A 20386-nucleotide genomic window follows, 5' to 3' on the forward strand; every position below is an offset into this window, starting at 1 on the left:
CTCCAATCTCCGCTCTCTATACATATTCATACACAAATGTGTATTTCAGGTTCAATTGCTATGTGTTTAAATTCACAATTTCTGACATCAATTTCTTTTTGTTTATCTTCCTTAGAACTGGAGGAGTCTCAGAGAAAATGCCCACCTTGTTGGTATAAGTTTTCAAACACGTTTCTGATCTGGGAGTGTTGTCCACTGTGGGTGAAGATTAAAGAGATTGTGAACCTAATTGTAATGGATCCATTTGTGGACCTGGCTATTACCATCTGTATTGTGCTCAACACTGTCTTCATGGCCATGGAGCATTATCCCATGACTCCACACTTTGAGGAGGTGCTGTCTGTGGGCAACCTGGTAAGAGGTGATGCATGAGATGGAACATGTGTTCATGTTTTTAAATATTTTAGTACTTTCAGGTTTGCTGTCTCCATCTATAATAGCTTCTTGGTGCAGTCACATTAAGTAACAATATGAAGAAATGTACTCACATTTCTATGGAGCAAAGAAAATTGCCACTACTGGCACTACTGCATATGTGCTGAATAACAACTGTATGTACTTATCTGATAGGTGAGCCTCACAGAAACCTCACCAAGTTCAAAGTGTAAAAATATGTTAAATGCAGAGATTACATTTTGTTGTGATCATTATGTGCTATGCTGTGTTTCACTTTCACTTAACTTTACTATGAGTAGAGAGTAAAAGACCAGGCATCATTATGGTAACAAACACAATGAGGGAAAAGTAGGCAATACCAGTTATAAAATAATAAAATAATTTTAGTTAGTATAACTGTGTTTTAACTCTGCAAGTCATCTTGAGTGCACTCTGCAGACTTGGTGTGAATGAGTGACTGGGGTAGATCCTGCTCTCATCTTTTCTCTGTGTGTCCCTCTCCTTCTCTTTTTCTTACTCTTCTATGAATCTGCATTTCTGCCCTGCCTTCTCTCCCGCTCTCATAATCTGTGCTGGGGGTTGGGGGTTAATAGTGAGGTGGATGTATTTGTATCACACTGATGTTGACATGTTTGTGCTTATGAATGAATGCATGGTAATCTATAATAGTGTTTAAAATAGATTAGATTATAGCTAAATCCTTTTTTTCCAATGTGGCTGTGTATCTCTTGTTAGGCACAATTTTAGGAATGTAGTCCACTTTACATGGGTGAGAAGTGTCAAACTTACCTAATAGTAAGAAACTTTGGATTCTGAGCTTCCCTCAAGGTGACATAACCAGCAGTTTGCAGAAGTATGTGTTTGTTGGTTGAAAGCATTAATCAGACGTACATGAAGCATGAGTGGGTTTTAAGATGTTCAGGTCTTCATTGAATGTTTCACATTAAGTTATAGTCATAGTCAAGACATGGTATTAGGAGGCAGTGTGTTTGAATGCTGCATTGTGGTTCTTTGTTGAAATTGCTGTGCAAAGCAACTTGGATGCAACTTGGAGCAGAAGCAACATGGTTTGATCATTCATCATTACCACTATAGTCAATGCTTGTGATTTTGCCAAAAACACTAGACACTAGAATGTCAACACAATCAGGAATATTTTTTACCTAATAACTGTTCAGGAGCTTTCACTGAACAAATTAAATTCACCTGCTGATGATCATTAATGACAAATATACAGGTCTTTCTCCAAAAATTTGTATATTGTGATAAAGTTCATTATTTCCTGTAATGCACTGATAAACATTACACTTTCATATATTTTAGATTCATTACACACAACTGAAGGTAGTTCACGCCTTTTATAGTTTTAACATTGATGATTTTGGCATACAGCTCATGAAAACCTAACATTCCTATCTAAAAAAAATTGCATATTTCATCTGACCAATATTAATACATTAATACAAAAAAAGTGAACCTTCAAATTATCATGTTCAGTTATGCACTCAATACTTGGTCGGGAATCATTTCGCAGAAATGACTGCTTCAATGTGACGTGGCATGGAAGCAATCAGTCTGTGGCACTGCTGAGGTGTTATGGAGGCCCAGGATGCTTCGATAGCGGCCTTAAGCTCATCCAGAGTGTTGGGTCTTGCGTCTCTCAACTTTCTCTTCACAATATCCCACAGATTCTCTATGGGGTTCAGGTCAGGAGAGTTGGCAGGCCAATTGAGCACAGTAATACCATGGTCAGTAAACTATTTACCAGTGGTTTTGGCACTGTGAGCAGGTGCCAGGATGTGCTGAAAAATGAAATCTTCATCTCCATAAAGCTTTTCAGCAGATGGAAGCATGAAGTGCTCCAAAATCTCCTGATAGCTAGCTGCATCGACCCTGCCCTTGATAAAACACAGTGGACCAACACCAGCAGCTGACATGGCACTCCAGACCATCACTGACTGTGGGTACTTGACACTGGACTTCAGGCGTTTTGGCATTTCCCTCTGCCCAGTCTTCCTCCAGACTCTGGCACCTTGATTTCCGAATGACATGCAAAATTTGCTTTCATCCGAAAAAAGTACTTTGGACCTGTAGGTATAAAATTATTATAGACATGAATTTGATTTGTTTGCTTCATAATTTTTGTCTGCTTATCTACAGTACCACAAGGTACATGGTAGAAAACAAAATAAAGAAAGACAAGACCCAGAAAACCCAGCATAAAACCAGAATACGTTGCAACTGTGCAGCTCGGTGGAATTGTGGTGTGTTGGGGTGATTTTATGTGCTGTTATGATTATACTAGTGTTTGGGTGCTTCTTTTTGTTTAGATTCTGGACTAATGTATTAATATTAATGTGTTGAGGTACTTGTGTGTTACTTTCAGGTTTTTACCGGTATCTTCACTGCTGAGATGTTTGCCAAATTGATTGCCATGGATCCCTACTACTACTTTCAGGAGGGCTGGAATATTTTTGATGGCTTCATTGTCAGCCTGAGTCTGGTTGAGCTTGGCCTGGCTGATGTGGAAGGCCTCTCAGTGCTGCGTTCTTTCAGATTGGTGGGTTTTTACAATGCTAATGTGTATATGTAAATATGTAGATATGTAGCGCCTTGTTCTGCTGTTTGGATCAATTTTGGGGTAGTGCTGATGTGTCCTGTCACTACCATAATTTATGAGCAGACCTGTTAGGCTTTTTCAATGTCCAGCAGACGTTCTGCTTTCAACAAAGCTACCAAGGTACACTGAAGACCTACGTTCTGTAGTGGACACATCACATTAAATCATGTTAGGTAATATGTGTTGGTCAAACATGCTGTTTGATATTTTGGAAAAATGTAAATGTTCTTTTGAAGTGTTTATTTCTCTCAATTTCCATCTTGCCCTCTTTATGTCTCTCTAGCTGAGGGTTTTTAAACTGGCTAAGTCATGGCCTACCCTAAACATGCTGATCAAGATCATTGGCAACTCAGTGGGTGCCCTAGGGAACCTGACCCTGGTGCTGGCCATCATCGTCTTCATCTTTGCTGTGGTGGGCATGCAACTGTTTGGTAAGAGTTATAAGGACTGTGTGTGCAAGATCGCCGAGAGCTGTGAACTGCCACGCTGGCACATGAACGACTTCTTCCACTCCTTCCTCATTGTCTTCCGTGTTCTGTGTGGTGAGTGGATTGAGACCATGTGGGACTGCATGGAGGTAGCCGGACAGACCATGTGCCTCACTGTCTTCATGATGGTCATGGTGATTGGAAACCTTGTGGTGAGAAAAATCTCAATCATTATTAGCCACCAGTTGTAAAAAATCTGGACTCTGTTGCTCTGCTGCCTTCTGTTCAATAGAAATGCAGTAAAAACTCAAAATCTAGAACCACAGTAGTTGATAACAGGAACACTGTCTAGTACAGGGGTACAAGAATGTAAATAAAAGGGAAACCAGCCACAATCACATGGGGAACGTTACCAATATTTTAGTGGTGCTTTATAGAATAAAAATAACACAACCATTTTTAAAATATCCTGCATCAGTCCATGCCACAAACAACCATCAGAAGTGGGAGGAGTCAGGTAATTTTAGGATCTCGCAGTGTAATTTTTTTTTTAAATATACTGGAAGTCAGGGGTAAAGGAGTGACTTAAAAGCTTTAAAAGTATTTTGAGACCCCTAATGATCCTAGAAGCTACTAGGTGGTATTTATTTTTTTTAGGGTGGTAGTAGCCTAGTGGGTTACACACTCACCTATGAACCAGAAGACCCAGGTTCAAATCCCACTTACTACCATTGTGTCCCTGAGCAAGACACTTTAAATTGGTCCTAGGTAAAAGGTGACACAAAGAACGGTTCAGAAGATCTTTCATGGAAGGAACAACAAAGAGTCGGAGTACCCAGCCCCAAAGGGTTAACAGGGCCCCACTCTGGAGCCAGGTCTGAGGTTGGGGCTCGTGAGCGAACACCTGGTGGCCATGTGGATCGGGTGGCAGACTGAGGTGAGAGCTTTGGCAGTCCAATCCCCGGACATGGAAACTGGCTATTGGAACATGGAATGTCACCTCTCTGGCAGGGAAGGAGCAGGAGCTTGTGGAAGAGGTTGAGTGGTAACGGCTAGATATAGTTGGACTCACCTCAACACACAAAGCATTGGCTCTGGAACCCAAGTCCTTGAGAGAGGTTGGACACTCTTCTTTGCTGGAGATGCGCCGGGTGAGAGGTGGAGGGCTGGGGTTGGCTTTTTGTTAGCCCCAAGACTCTCAGCCTGTTTGTGGGATTTACCCTGGGGTACGAGAGGGTAGCTTGTCTGCGCCTTTGTGTCGGGGAATGGGTCATGACTGCTGTTTGCTTTTATACACCAAATAGCAGCTCAGAGTACCCACCCTTTTTGAGTCCCTGGGACGAGTGCTAGATAGTGATCCGACTCCATTGTCCTGCTGGGGGACTTCAACGCTCATGTGGGCAATGACAGCATGACCTGGAGGGGCGTGATCGGCCACGTAGACCTGGCAGACCCAAACATATTGTGAGGGTCTGCTGGGAACGCCTGGCAGAAGAACCTGTCAAGATGGTCTTCAATTCCCAACTTCGGCAGAGCATTGACTGTCCCAAGAGCAGTGGGGGACATTGAGTCCGAATGGACCTTGTTCCGCTCTGCGATTGTTGAGGTGGCTGTTGCTAGCTGTGGTTGCAAGGTGGCTGGTGCCAGTTGTGGCGGTAGCCCGTGTACTCGTTGGTTGACACCAGAGGTTAGATGAGCCGTCAGGCTGAAGAAAGAGACCTACAGGTCATGGCTGGTCTGTGGGTCTCCAGAAGCAGCAGACAGGTACCAGATGGCCAAGCAGTGCAGTAGTGGCAGTCGCCGAGGCAAACTCTATGGAGTGGGAGGAGTTCGGTGAGGCCATGGAGAAAGACTACTGAGCTCCAAAGAGGTTCTGGCAAACCATCCGACGCCTCAGGAGAGGAAGGCAGCAACTCGCCCACACTGTTTACAGAGCTGCTGACGTCAACTGGGGCTATAGTCGAGCGTTGGAAGGAATACTTTGAGGAGTTACTCAATCCCACCAATGCGCATTCCGAGGAGGAACCAGGGCTGGAATACCTGGGTATGTACTGTCCAGCCTCAGGGCCAGAGGTTGTTGAGGTAGTCAAACAGCTACACAGCAGCTGAGCCCTGGGGGTAGATGAGATTCATCCTGGGTATCTCAAGGCTATGGATGTTGTAGGGCTGTCATGGTTGACTCTCAAACATTGCGTGGACATCAGGGGCAGTTCAGGTGGAGTGGCAGACTGGGGTGGTGTTCCCCGTTTTTAAAAAGGGGGACCAGAGGGTGTGTTACAACTATAGGGGGATCACACTCCTTTGCCTCCTTGGAAAGGTCTGCTCCAAGGTACTGGAGAGGAGGGTCCGGTCCATAGTTGAATCTCATATTGAGGAGGAGCAATGTTATTTATGTCCTGGTCGTGGAACTGTGGACTAGCTCTTTACCCTTGCTAGGGTGATGAAGGGGGAATGGGAGTTTCTTGCTTGGGACACAATGGTAGTAAGTGGGATTTGAACCTGGGTCTTCTGGTTCATAGGTGAGTGTGTTACCCACTAGGCTACTACCACGCTTAACCTTGTCCCTGTCACTATTTATTGTAAGTGGCTCTGGATAAGGCCAACTGATTCATGTTATAAATGTAAATACAAGTTGTCAGGCAACTCAGCAGCTCAGTAGCTCGAGGTGTTAATGGGCTTTGCTAATATCCATGCAGTAAGTCCATAGAAACAAACTGAGCCGAACCAATCATGTCTATCTGATTTACAAATCACCCAAGAATTCCTTGAATTTCAAATAAAAGTAACAGGATACCCTCCTTGCACTCTTTAGCAGTTTCCAAACAATATGTGCGGTAGGCTGATTTCAGAGTTTGACTCTTCACCCTAGAAACAATGTAGTTACTCCCCATTTGGGACAACATCTGTTAAAAAGGTCTAAAGGGTCTAATCTAAAATTAATGTCCTTAAAGGTTCTGTCAAATTAAGCACAGGACAAATTGGTGCAGGAGGGATTTACTCATGTGGCTTACCAGCCAATTGACCAGCCAGTGCAAAGTGGACGTAAAAGCGTTGACCAAATCACTTTTACTTTGCATATGCAGTTGCACATGTGTGACCTTACACAAGGGAAAGCTGACTCAAACTCAGCATCAGACTTTTTCTAGCACCTCAACTAAGTCACTGGCAAGGATAAAATTGACTCCTTTAATTGGCAAATGGGGAAGAGTATCAACTTAGCATGGACCAGAAACCAATTAAGACTGAACATCAGAACCACAAGGTAAACAGTAAAGACAGTAGCACCACATGACAACACTGTTGCATACACTTTTGTTTTCTTTGCAGGTAGACATGGTATAGTAGAATAATTTTAAAATAAATTTCTGAATGAAGACAATGTGAGAGTAGGTAACATAATTGTGGTAACATAATTGTAAAAAAATGTGATTATCAATTACTATACTGAGACTGTCCTTGAAATTGTGATACAATGAACCAAATGTACTAAATCTGTGGCAGCTTCAGAACTGCAGTTTCCACATTTTTTGCAGTAATTACCTATAATTATAATTTTAGCATTAGCATGCTGCATTGTCATACACTGTAAGAGTTGCCACAGAGAACTGCCCTCTCTCTTTCTTAGGTTTTGAATCTGTTCCTGGCTTTGTTGCTGAGCTCGTTCAGTGCAGATAACTTGGCTGCTACAGACGATGATGGTGAGATGAACAACCTGCAGATCTCAGTTATCCGTATCAAAAAGGGCATTGCTTGGTTCAAACTGCATGTACGTATGCTGGTGGACCACTTGCTAAAGAAGAAACCACTGGAGGATGAAGTCAAGCCACTGGATGACATGTATGATGAGAAAGTCAAGTGCATTGCCAACCACACTGGTGCTGACATCAACCGTGGTGAGCTGCTTGACTATCAGAAGAATGGTAATGGGACCACCAGTGGCATTGGAAGCAGCGTGGGAAAGTACATGATTGACGAAGATCGCATGTCCTTCATCCACAACCCAAACCTTACTGTGCGTGTGCCCATTGCTGTTGGGGAGTCCGATTTTGAGAACCTTAACACGGAAGACTTCAGCAGCGAGTCAGATGTGGAGAACAGCAAAGATGTGAGTGTGTGGAGAGCTTTGTCCATATTTGACATTAGTTGTTTTGAAGTTGCAGGAGCCCACTGAGCTCCATCTTAGTCACCATAACCACCACAGAATAGGTTAATCCAAACTTTTGTTTTGTTCAATTCAATTTCAGTTGGTTGAATTACAATTTAAATATATTCAATTCAATTTCAGTTTCTACTGGAGAAATGGTTGTAACATAACAAAATCTAGAAAAAGTAATGCGCTGTGAATACTTTCCAGGTGCACTGTAATTAAAGTATTGGATACTGTGCAGAGAGTGGTGTGTGTGTGTGTGTGTGTGTGTGTGTGTGTGTGTGTCACCGGTCCGCCTGGCCAACAGGTGGTGTGCGGAAGACCATGGACAAGACTGCCCGGAAGCAGACGGAGATGGGGTCACCACCCCGTATAAGAACTGGGTGGCAGTCTTGAGTCTTGCTCGCTCTTTGTTTGATAATTACTTAGACGCCAACTCTATTCGATACATTATTGACTTTGCTTTATTGATTATTGACCCTACCTGTTTTCCCAATGCCGATTATTGAATGCCCCTTACAACTTCTGTTGCCAATGATACCAGCCAGTCTCTCATGCTGCTCACGGTCCGATCGCCACAACCACTGAAGCTTCCAATTCTGACCCGCTGAAGCTTCCAATTCTGACCCGCCAGTTGCCTTTGTTTTCCCCAGCAGTACGTCCCTTCCCATATTACCTCAAGCCTCTCTCCAGCACATGCCTCCACTCCACGTCTTCACATGCAGCAGCGGCCGCTTCATGACCTCCAATTCAACTACTCCTTGTTCATCCTTTGTGAGCACTATGTCAGATAGAGATTCGGGACTTGAGCTCTGACAGAAAAAGCAAGCCAGCACACGGTGCAGCGGACACCGCGTCCATCCAGGACATGCTGGGGCACTGTCTTCCTGCACAGCCTCCAAACAGTGCTTCGGGGGAAAACCAGGGGAAGGGGGCACTGGCCCCAACCCACTGTGGCAGAAAATGCCCTCGCTCGCCCAGGCTCTAGAACCCCCTGGTGAGCATTGAACAAGAACCCTGCTCCACCACCCTTTCCAGCCAACATCTCTCTCTCCTGGAGCGCAAAGCCATGGAGGAGTACATCCAAACCTCCATTACCACCAGCATCATCAGACCCTCAATGTCCCCTGCAGCAGTTTTGTGGGGGCTCAGACCCTGAATTGATTACCACAAACTCAACGTTGTGACCAAAAAATCTGTACCTTCTATTGTTGCTCAACACAGCATTTGAACTGCTAGTCCCTTCCAGAACCACCTTTTCATTAAACTGAAATAAAAGCATGTTCCATACCCTCAAAGTGTCCTTCCAGGGGTTCCACGTCCCCCCCCAGGGAATTGCCACGGACTCCTCCAAGACCACTGTTATCGTAGACTTGCCCATCACCACCACCGGTCATCAGTTACAACAGTTTCTGGGGTTTGCCAATTTCTACTGTCTATTTACATTAAATTACAGCCATGTCACTCAACCCCTCACCTCTCAGCGGCATGCCAACTCGTCTCACATGCACCCCCCATGCCCAACATGCCTTTGTCTGCCTCAAGCAACTGTTTACCACCACTCAGGTTCCCCCAACAGGAACACCCAAATCCCCAACAGCCCTTCATAGTCAAAGTCGACACCTCCACACTGGGCGTCAGAGCAGTCCTATCTCAGCGCCACCAGAAGGATGGTAAACTCCACCCCTGCACCTTCTTCTTGTGAGTCCCTCCGAACAAAACAATGATGTGGGTGACAGGGAGCACTTGGCCATCGAGTTGGTTCTGGTTCTGGAGGGAGCGACCCACTCTTTTCATGTACTCACAACCATAAAATCTCCCTGTCTGGACACCAACTCTCTGGGCACCAACGAACCCAGGACTCAGCTAGTCACCGGGGATGTCGCTGAGATTCTGGTGGCTTGCTCCACCTGTACTGCGCACAAGGATGACAGCCAACAGCCCCAGGGCCTTCTCCTGCCCCTACCCCGGCCCCACCGCCCATGATCCCATGTGACAGGACATGACCATTGTCCTGGTCTCGGTAGACTGGTTCTCCAGTTCATCAGCCTCCCCAACCTCCCCACAGCAGTCCAAACAACAGATCAGAATTGAGTCGTGGTAGACCCTCTTTACTGAACCACCAAGGGGACCATGTGTGGGTCTATGCGTCTGACGCCTGAAAAATGGGTCCTCAATGGGACCTGATCCATTTCTGCATCAATTCAGTGGCCATTCCCCTCAATCCAAGTGGCTATTCCCCGCACCATTAGAGCCCATTCCCATCTTTCACGTAGTCAACTAGTCCTTGCTTATACTCTGTAAGCACTATCTCTGCTAGCGTGTCTCAAGCTCTGACACTCCTAGTATTAGTATTAGTACTAATACTAATAACAGTATGAATGAAGGAGGCTTGTGTTTTTGTGTCTATGTGTGTGGTGTGTAAAGTTTTTTGTAGTGTTAAAGTACAGTATAATCATTGACCGATGGAAAACAGATATTCCTACTGTATTAGTATTAGTTTTAAACTGGGCTTTTGAGCTTAAATGTAAGTAGAAATTAATTCAGTTACATTCGAGCTTTGGTGAAATAGTGCTGAACTAAATTCAGTGCTGCACTGAATTATTGTGTGTGTGTCCCTCAGCTGGATGATACCAGCTCCTCAGAGGGCAGCACCATTGACATTAAGCCAGATGAGGAGGAGGCGGCAGTAGTTGAAGTGGTGGAGGAGTACCTGGATCCAGATGCTTGCTGGACAGACGGTAAGTATCAGTGTGTTGATGTGGTTGTTTTTAGTGGTCTGTTTCGCTATGGTCACATTGTCCTAAAAGAGTTGTAGGAAATCTCTGATGGTGGCAATTTTTTTTAAATAACGAGACTTATTGACCAACCACACACACACACACACACACACACACACACACACATATATATATATATATTAAATATGTGGTTGGTCAATAAGTCTCATTATTGCGCAATGATAATTATTGGTGGTCCATGAATCAAGTCAATGGCAGTGCTCAAATGAGAATATTGCAATATCTGAAAACACAAACACACCAACTGAGAATAACATTGTGGTGAAGTGCAGCAACAGCAGATAAGCTGCTTTTGTTCCACCTAATCTTTACCAAGTTCAAAACAAATGTAAGTCTTTATTGTGATTGGTTTTTTGCTTATCTTACTTGAAAACATTACATGTATGATTTCTGTACTATTTAAAATGTTGTAGTTATGTTGTTTTTGGGCATGAATGTCATGTTAATTTTGGGCTTTCAGGGGTTTTTGTTCCACTTATTCAGCAAACGGTTCACAAGGTGATGGTGGTTAGTGGTCTCACACCACAATGGTTTTGAGTTTGATACCCTTGCTTGCTTTCCCTGTGTTGGCACTGATTTCCTGTGGGTTTCTTCCCGCCAAGGCAGGTGACTCTAAATTAACCATAGGTCTGAGTGTGTGAGTGTGTGTGCAGTCTGCAAAGTCTGCAAGTGGGTTGAGTAAAAATTTAAGTGTAGTGCAATCAGCTTAGTGTTTTGCTGGAGACAAGATATGGCAGCCATCTTTCTTTTCTCCTCAGGCTCTATATGCCAGTTCCTTTTAACCCCTGCACACACACTACCTGCACAGGTATGTCTTACCAACAACTTGGCATATCTTTATGAAGTATGCCACATTCTTCTTCATGCAAGTCCAGTAGAAGAACTTCAAAAGCCTGGTATAGGTTTTCTATACCAGGTATATGTTTTCTAAAATCCTGGAATAGACCCTGCAACCTACCCATGTGCTGTTCTGAGTACCACATATCTAAACTTTTTTGGCACTGCAATCTGGTTAATACGATCATCAAAGTGCCCATGCTTCTGTGACACACATTTAAGGACCAGAAGCGCCTCCTGAATAATTTACCCATTGGTTTCAATAAGCATTTCCTCCACTGACAAAACCTTGGCAAATATCTCCTTCAAAGTAACATCCTCTTCCTGAGCTACATTGACAGGTTTAAAGGCATGACTAATGCCGTTAGAACATCTGCATACACAGGAAGACTGTCCCTGTAACTACTGATTGTAAGTCGCTCTGGATAAGGGCGTCTGATAAATGCTGTAAATGTAAATGTAAATACTGCTTCCAACCCTAGATCCATCAGAAAATAGTAAAACAAATGAGTCAGATGAACTGGACACATCCTGTCCCTATTTGGAGGCAGATTTGAGGTGGAAAACCCAGAATTTCTCATGTAAATCCCACTATGTAGGTTGCCGGGGCCCTTATTAGTTATAAAATTAACTTTGTTGGACCTAATGGTGTCATTAGCCATGACTAGCCATAACCAATTCTTTCAGGAAGGATTTTTAAAAATTGCTTCAAAACAATCAAATTACACAACATTGCACAGGTATTAAGACCCACAGTGGTACACCAATGATTGAAGCGGATGTGGGGTCTCTTGCTTACAAAACTGTTGTTTTATACACTTCAGGAATAACTTCCTGAAGCTAACAGCTTCCTTTACACTTTTTCTCTCAGGGGCTGGAAAAGCCACAAACGCTTTCTGGGTCTTACCTACAAAAACGCTGCGGAGCAACACAGTTTGTTCATAGAGTCTTCCAAGTCCAGAGCATCTGTGAGATTCTCGAAAATGGAAAATAAAATATCAGCATCGCATTCGTTGAAGATTGGAATTAGTCTAAAAATTCCATGATTTATCCAATGCCCTCTAAACCAAATCCTTGGCCAAGCAATCTAAAACTTCAGTAAAGTGCAGCCACTAATAATAACCATGCCAGGAGAGTACACCCAAAAATAACACCCTGCATCTAACAAAGATACTCTTTTGCATCTACTCTTAATACCAAGAAAAAAAAAGTCACTTTAAGCACACAAATATGAATGATGTCTAACAGAGAAGCAATCTTATCACATGAGCTGGCCTTCATCCTGGATGCTCCACAAAAAAATCCCAACAAATATAAACTACATTTTGGCTTGAAACGCAGAGAAAAAAGTTAAATGCAAGCGCTAATGCAAAGTGCAAACAAATTTGGTGATGTTAGCGACAGGTCAAAAATGAGCACTTTGTGACAATGTAAAAAATGTGCATATTAGCATGCTAATGCCAACAATGCCAACGGGGCAGGGCCAGTGGTGGCCTAGCAGGAAAGGAAATGGACCCTTAATCAAAAGTTGCCAGTTCAAGTCCCGAGCTGCCAAGTTGATAACTTGGAAGTGTCCTCTGACCGTGACCTCCAGATGATGCATACAGTTTTGATTGTGTGTGAGGCTGGAGCACCCTGACCTGGGACAGAACGCTTCAGAGCAGATACTACTTTTTGCCTCCACATATTTATGTGAGGCCTTTTTTCTCTGTAAGACTGATCAACACCAAGCAAAGAAAGTGAAGTCATTGTGATACACTGCAGCACGGTGCACACAGCAAAATCTGTCCTCTACTTTTAACCCATCACCCTTTGTGAAAAAAATTGTCAAGCTATATTCATGAGCATGGAAATGCACTGATTGAAAGCCCAAAATTAATAACACATTTTTGCCCATGACAAGTAAACTTCTGACCTCAACTGAATGTATTTTTTTTTTTAACATATCAGTTTAATCAGTTTCACAGCTTATTGCTTTATGTGTGTGTACAGCCTGTATTGCGCGCTATAAGTGCTGTGATGTGCCCATCACTGAGGGGTGGGGGAAGCACTGGTGGTACCTGAGGAAGACCTGTTACCTCATAGTGGAGCATAACTGGTTTGAGACCCTCATTATCTTCATGATCCTGCTGAGCAGTGGAGCTCTAGTGAGTGCACACACACACACACACACACACACACACACACACACACACACACACACACACAGTGACTTGGTACTTGTTACACATTCAATATTGCTCAGGTTGTGGTATTTTCTGACATGATACAGAACTGCAATGCTGCTCTGGCCACTAGGGACCATGAATAATTTCTATTTCAGCCTTGAGGGATCTGTTTTGGTAAAAAGCACAGCACTATACCTTTACTGTGTGCAGATTCAGAATGACACACAGCATATTTCAAAAATTTGTCTTGTTGCAAAAGGGCAGGGCATGGGAGAAAGATGGACTGGACATTCAAAGTTACAACTTTACAACGGGTACAACTGGGTAATTTTGGCCTCATCCTGTCATGTGTTGTGGCAGCATCTTGTGGTCAACATTTGTAACTACAGTGCAGTCAACCTAAGTGATCTACTCTAGTCATCATCTAGAGTAGATCACTTAGGTTGACTGCACTGTAGTTACAAATGTTGACCACAAGATGCTGCCACAACATATGTTTCACAATAGCACAAATAAAGAGGATTACTAATTACAGTAAAGTTAATCACTTCACTAAATCACATCAATAAATCATATTTAAACTACACATTTTGGTTTTTCAATCGCCATTTATAATTGGAGAGTAGTGGGTATTACTGGGTGTTGTGGGTAACACAGTCACGTCTGCAACAGAAGACCATAAAGTCACAGATTCAAACCACACTTTCTGCCATTGTGTTCATGAGCAAGACACCTAACCATGAGTGTGTCGGGTGTATGCTAAATGTCATGAATGTAAATAGGGTGGTAGTAGCCTAGTAGGGTGGTAGTAGCCTAGTGGGTAAAACACTCGCCTATGAACCAGAAGACCCAGGTTCAAATCCCACTTACTACCCATTTGTGTCTCTGAGCAAGACACCTAACCCTAAGTTGCTCCAGGGGGACTGTCCATGTACCTACTGATTGTAAGTTGCTCTGGATAAGGGCGTCTGATAAATGCTGTAAATGTAAATGTAAATATATACGTATATGTTTTTTTTACCTGTGACAGAAAACAAAGCAGCAATTTATTGATATTCGCAGACACTGATTCCATTATAAGGATGAGTAGAGTAAGCTAAACAGTGATAATGCTATTGTAACATAGTAATGCTGTGTAACCCTTTCGAGGATTAGGATAGTATGATCTAAAAAAAAGCAACTATATGACACGTAAAAAAATGCAACTAAGAAATCTGCATCTCCAATGTGAAACTTTATGGAAAAAACTATGTCTATATAACATTTGGAACGTTATGGTATAAAGTTTACCACTGTTTGAGGAACTGCTGAATTTCATACTGAATTATTTTTGACAGTGCTTCACCTTTTCCATGTTTTTTATGGTACAGCCTTATTCCTAAATGGGATACATTAATTCCAGAAGTATAATGACAAAGTAAAAATGTTTCCTGAAATCTTTTCTATATTAAAAAAAATATTGAGCCTTTGATGAACACTTTGTTGAAGCACCTTTTGGCAGCAATTACATGCTCAAGTCTTTTTAAGTATGATGTACAAGCTCCACCATGCTTCACTGTATTGGTTATTGTTATTGTACAGTATTGGCCTGGTGATGAGTGGTGCCTCGTGACACATGTCTTTCAGGCCAAAGAATTAATCAGACCAGAGTATTTTGTTTCTTGTGGCCTGAGAATCTTTCCAGTGCCTTTTGGTAAACATCAGGTTGGCTGCCATGTGTCATTTACTGAGAAGATTTGGCCAGTCTACCACACAGGCCTGTTAGTTAAAGTTCAAGTTAAGTTTTTTTATAGAGCACCAGTTGACCAAGGTGATGAACAAGGTAATGTGTACATAAAATATAGAGCTAAGAACAAATGCAAGTGAATAAAACATTTAGAGCATAGAAAATAACAAAAAACATAAAAGCAGGACATAAAGCTGTCACGATGGCAGGACATGGCGAGGAATGAGGCACAGCGTCACAAGACTGGGGTTTATTACATGATCACATGACAGGGGAAACATCACCAAACATTGACCCAACAGCGAACAGACACAAACAGGGCAGCTTTAACAGGGAACATAATAGGACGAACATTTCACTGTGGTCCGAACTCCGGATCCAGGGTAGCGGATCCGGATCGAGTCCCCGGTGTGCCACCAAAAACAGACCATGCTCATTCGTAGGGGACCGCCACCCTGTTCGTTGTCCACAGGCACCCGCCACTCCGGTCATTCTCCGGCATGCCCCACTCAATGGCCGCTTCTCACCTTGAAAGCCACCCCACATGGGACCATGGGCCAGGCATCCTCAACCATCCGGATGTGTCAGGCCCTGACAGAACATGAAGCCAACACTGGCCATCAGCTGCATCCAAATGTGGTTGGGTTATTCTATCATGATGGCAGGACATGAAGGAGGACGCATACGCACGACGTCATGAGTGTGCCAAACAATGACCCGACAGTGATCAGACACACAAGGCAGCTTTATTAGACAATCAGACAGAGGTGAAAACAATCAGGAAACATAAGAGCACAGGACGAACATGACACTCCGAACATGACACAATTGTGGAATACAATGAGCAGAAAAACATCTGGTTCAGATGTCTGTGATGTCAGGTGAGCACAGACTGAACACTAACTGTTTCAGAACGCTTTCAGGCCGAATGTGCTGCGGGCGCCTTGGGCGTATTTTTCTAAACTCCCAGTAAGACGATAATGTGGTGTTGTAGATCTCTGGAAACACTGAGAAAGATCAGCTTTTCCTCCATTCCTGCTTTGTGTGTGTGTTTTGGAGTGGTAGAAGGAAAACTCGCCGCCTTGGATTCTATTGGTCGGCAAAAATATGTCACTTTCACCGGGTGCCACGTCAAACTCCAACCCAGAGTGGCGGTGCCCTCTGTAGATCAGCCGTCCACAGTCACTAATGGCACTACCTTTGAAAGAAAATATTTGTTGTTGTGTTGCATATTACCCAGATACAATACAGCTATTTTCTGATTGGCTATTGTGTAGGCCCTTTCTTTTTTCGTTTGACTGGTAAGTGACCGGCAGAAATGACCCAGAGGAGAGACGCTACTATGCCGCGGTCTGAGAAATATGGGGCGCTGCAGCATAATAGCCTACAAAAGAATAGGTGGTGGAATTTACTCCTCCTTGAGGTCAGAACAGCACAGTATTTTCAAATGGCAGCTGTATTACTTAATGGCAGCTGTATTACTTAAACTAACTTTTAACTTTATTATGGTCTGGCTTATGTTAGAAAAACTATAACTGAGCAAATAAAATGATTTGATAATTGGGGTCCTAGTGAACCAGAACTGATTACATTGATGAAAACATGAAAGCACACATGAAAGTAACTCATGTAAATTTTCCTGAAAACTTGCTGCACTGCAGACATGAATCATGATAAAAGGTATTATGCTCTTTTTTGTGCGTCCTTATCAAATATGCTTTGTGTATGTGTGCATGTGATAACAGGCATTTGAAGATGTGTATATTGAGCAGAGGAAGACCATCCAGATCATTTTAGCATATGCAGATAGCGTGTTCACTTACATCTTTATCCTGGAGATGCTGCTGAAGTGGGTGGCCTACGGCTTTGTGAAGTACTTCACCAACGCATGGTGCTGGCTGGACTTCTTCATTGTTGATGTAAGCATTTCCTAGTATTTTTTGTTAAACTGACTCCATTTCAAAATGTTTGTTGAACAGCAACAGAAACAGGGTTTTTCCAGGGCAACGCCACCTGAGGGATGAGACGAGGGTAGACAGGGGTGTCATACGGACACAACACACACATACACACACACAGAGACAGACAAAAATAGGGGCTTCTGACACTGGGCTCTCCGGGACCTCCTCAGGAGGCGCAGCCAGGAAATTGGGAGGTGTGACCCTCTGGCAACCAGTTCTGCATCTCACACCGTGGGGTGTTCCTGCGCTGGTGCCAAGGTTAGCTGGTGTTCTGACCGGCTATCCAGGGCTTGTAGGGGCCGAGGTGTGGTGCTGAAGACATCACCGGGATCATGGCTGGTTCTGTTTGTGGTGGAGCAGGGTCTGACCGCTGGCTCGAGTTCCAGCTGGTCAAAGTCCACCCTGAACAGTTACAGGAAGTCCCGGAAACTTGTGTCTGTCTCCCCCCCCAAGCTGTCCCAGTCAGACACGAGGTTCTGTGCTGCCGTTCTGCTGTGTGTCCGCGACCAGCGCTAGAGAGGCCTGCTAGAGAGGCCTGCTAGAGTTCCCTGCGAGGCAGCACTGGCAGTGACTTCCCAACGCCCTTTTCCCCCGCGTTGCCGTCTTGATCCTCACTGTCCATCTCCTGGCTCGTCCTGGCTCGACATGCCAAAGATCATGGGGGTCGCATCCTCTGCGCTCGATGCCCACATTACCTCCTCCCTGCTGCCAACGCCCTCGTTCTCGCTCCACCCACTCACGCATGTACCCTCAGACCCCGGCCATGACATGTTTCCATTTTATTCCAGTGTTCTAATTAATATCTAGTTAATATCCATACAGAAGGACTGTTAAGAATTTTCATCAAAAAGATTTCCTCTGTAACAGTTATTATACAAAATAATCTAGTCACCGCGCTCTATAAACAACCCTGTCATGATGGCTGGACATGACGAGGAAGGAGGATGCATAGGCACGAGACAGGGGTTTATTACATGATCACATGACAGGGGAAACATCACCAAACAATGACTCAACAGGTCTAAAAGCAAAACCTTGGAAATGCCCTACTGTTTATGTTCCTGTTTGCAGTTTTCATGTTCATTCTGTAAACTCCTTAATGCACATTTCCAGTATTGAAAGAAGGGGTGTGTCATGGTTATTTTATGTTCCCTACAGTAAGCCTGTGGTGAAAAATGTTGGATGAAATATGTGTGAATGGCACTTGTCTGTGGTGTGTTGTGTACCTGTGTGTCAGCTGCACTAATATGTGTTTCTTTAGCTGTGCTGACCCCGACAAACACGTTGACGAATCAGGAGGGGCAGGGTAAGGCCGCACACAACAAGCTGGTACGGTGTGTGCACAGTGTTTGCCTGTGTTTGGTGTGTACGTGTAGTGTATATCTCTGTTTCCTTTTTCTGCTCTTTGAAGCCTTCCCTTTCTCTCTCCCCCTAAAATTCATGTTTCTTTCCAGGTTTGCCGTTAACTGCCTCTCCCTCATAATGTGACTAAAACTCTTTGTAGCCATTAACCCTGTGAAAGTTCACGGTGGGAGGAGCCCATTGGGTGTGGCATGCAGAGATAAACCAGTCACTTACCAGTGTGCTGCTTCCACCTTGTCAAGGGTCTCTCTCTCTCTGTTTTCCTTTTCCTTGTCCTTCTCTGTAACGCTAATGGTGTGGCTCCTTTCTCCCTCCCTTCCTCCTTCTCTCTCTTTGTCTGTATAGGTGTCTATAATCAGTCTTATAGCTAATGCACTGGGATACTCTGACTTAGGCCCCATTAAGTCCCTGCGTACTTTGAGGGCCCTGAGGCCCCTGAGGGCCCTGTCGCGGTTTGAGGGCATGAGGGTAAGATGCATGATACCTGCATCCCACCATCTAAGCATGCCCACACCCTCCATCAGATAGAATGATAGAGGACGGCTGCAGAAAATAGAGAGCCTTCATTCCACATGTTGTTCACAGAAGCAAGCAAAGCTTTTTTTTTCTGCACATCAGCACCTCTGAAGCTAAATATGGGCCTACAGAACAGAAAGATAAGACATCCTAGATCCGACTGAATGAAATATTACTTTTAAATACATTGTTTAGTACATAGTTGAATGTACTGACAACTACATCACATAAAAATTATCAATGGTAATCATATTTATCAACCAATGGAGGTCTGGCTTTGGAGTCACACCAAAGTTGAAAAACACATTACAGGCTGATCCAACTATGATGAAATATCCTAAAAACAAGCCAAAATTAGGCTCAGTATCATGCTGCCTCCATGTGCCTGTATGACCTCCCTACAATGCCTGGGAATGTTCCTGAGGTGGTGGATGGTCTCTTGAGGGATCTCCTCCCAGACCTGATCTAAAGCATCTGCCAACTGTGACAGTCTGTGGGGCAACGTAGCATTGGTGGATGGAATGAGACATGATGTCCCAGGTGTGATCAATTGGATTCGGGTCTGGGGAATGGCAGGCCAGTCCATAGCATCATCTTTCAGGAACTGCTGACACACTTCAGGTCCACATGAGGTCTAGCATTGTCTTGCATTAGGAAAAACCCAGGGCCAGTCGTACAAGCATATGGTCTCAGTACCTAATAGGGGCAGTGGTAGCCTGTAGGGGCAGTGGAAGCCCATAGGGGCAGTGGAAGCCCGTAGGGGCAGTGGTAGCCTGTAGGGGCAGTGGAAGCCCGTAGGGGCTGTGGTAGCCTAGCGGTTAAGGAAGAAGGTTGCCGTTTGCCACTGAGGTTGCCACTGAGGTGCCACTGTGCAAAGCACCGTCCCCACACACTGCTCCCTGGGTGCCTGTCATGGCTGCCCACTGCTCACTAAGGGTGATGGTTAAAAGCAGTGGACACATTTCATTGTGTACACAGGGTGGTAGCCTAGTGGGAAACACACTTGCCTATGAACCAGAAGACCCATGTTCAAATCCCATCTACTACCATTTTGTCCCTGAGCAAGACATTTACATTTACAGCATTTATCAGACACCCTTATCCAGAGCGACTTACAATCAGTAGTTACAGGGACAGTCCCCCCCCCTGGAGCAACTTAGGGTTAAGTGTCTTGCTCAGGGACACAATGGTAGTGAGTGGGGTTTGAACCTGGGACTTCTGGTTCATAGGCGAGTGTGTTACCCACTAGGCTACTACCACCCAGTACTAAGACACTTAACCCTTGCTCCAGGGGGTGACCGTAAATGTACACCATGTGCTGTGCTGCAGTGTTTCACAATGACAATTACTTCACTTTCACTAATGGCAGTCAGGCTACCTCTGGCGAGCACATGGAGAATGTTGCAGGCAGCAGAACGTGTTTG

At 44.2% G+C, this 20386-nt stretch overlaps 1 protein-coding gene across 5 annotated transcripts in view; it reads left to right on the plus strand.

Annotated features, from left to right (window-relative positions):
- The window catches only part of scn8ab (sodium channel, voltage gated, type VIII, alpha subunit b), an 81223-nt gene that overhangs the window by 33234 nt on the left and 27603 nt on the right, over positions 1 to 20386 (plus strand). For all 5 annotated transcript variants that reach the window (XM_028967210.1, XM_028967212.1, XM_028967209.1 and 2 more), the window contains 8 exons: positions 116 to 354; positions 2783 to 2956; positions 3300 to 3656; positions 7070 to 7549; positions 10215 to 10332; positions 13222 to 13376; positions 16869 to 17042; positions 18792 to 18914. In XM_028967210.1, coding sequence (XP_028823043.1) covers positions 116 to 354; positions 2783 to 2956; positions 3300 to 3656; positions 7070 to 7549; positions 10215 to 10332; positions 13222 to 13376; positions 16869 to 17042; positions 18792 to 18914 — 1820 coding nt within the window. The remainder of the gene's footprint in view (positions 1 to 115; positions 355 to 2782; positions 2957 to 3299; positions 3657 to 7069; positions 7550 to 10214; positions 10333 to 13221; positions 13377 to 16868; positions 17043 to 18791; positions 18915 to 20386) is intronic.

This window comes from Denticeps clupeoides, unplaced genomic scaffold (genome assembly GCF_900700375.1).
Source record: "Denticeps clupeoides unplaced genomic scaffold, fDenClu1.1, whole genome shotgun sequence".
NCBI classification, from domain to species: Eukaryota; Metazoa; Chordata; class Actinopteri; order Clupeiformes; family Denticipitidae; genus Denticeps; species Denticeps clupeoides.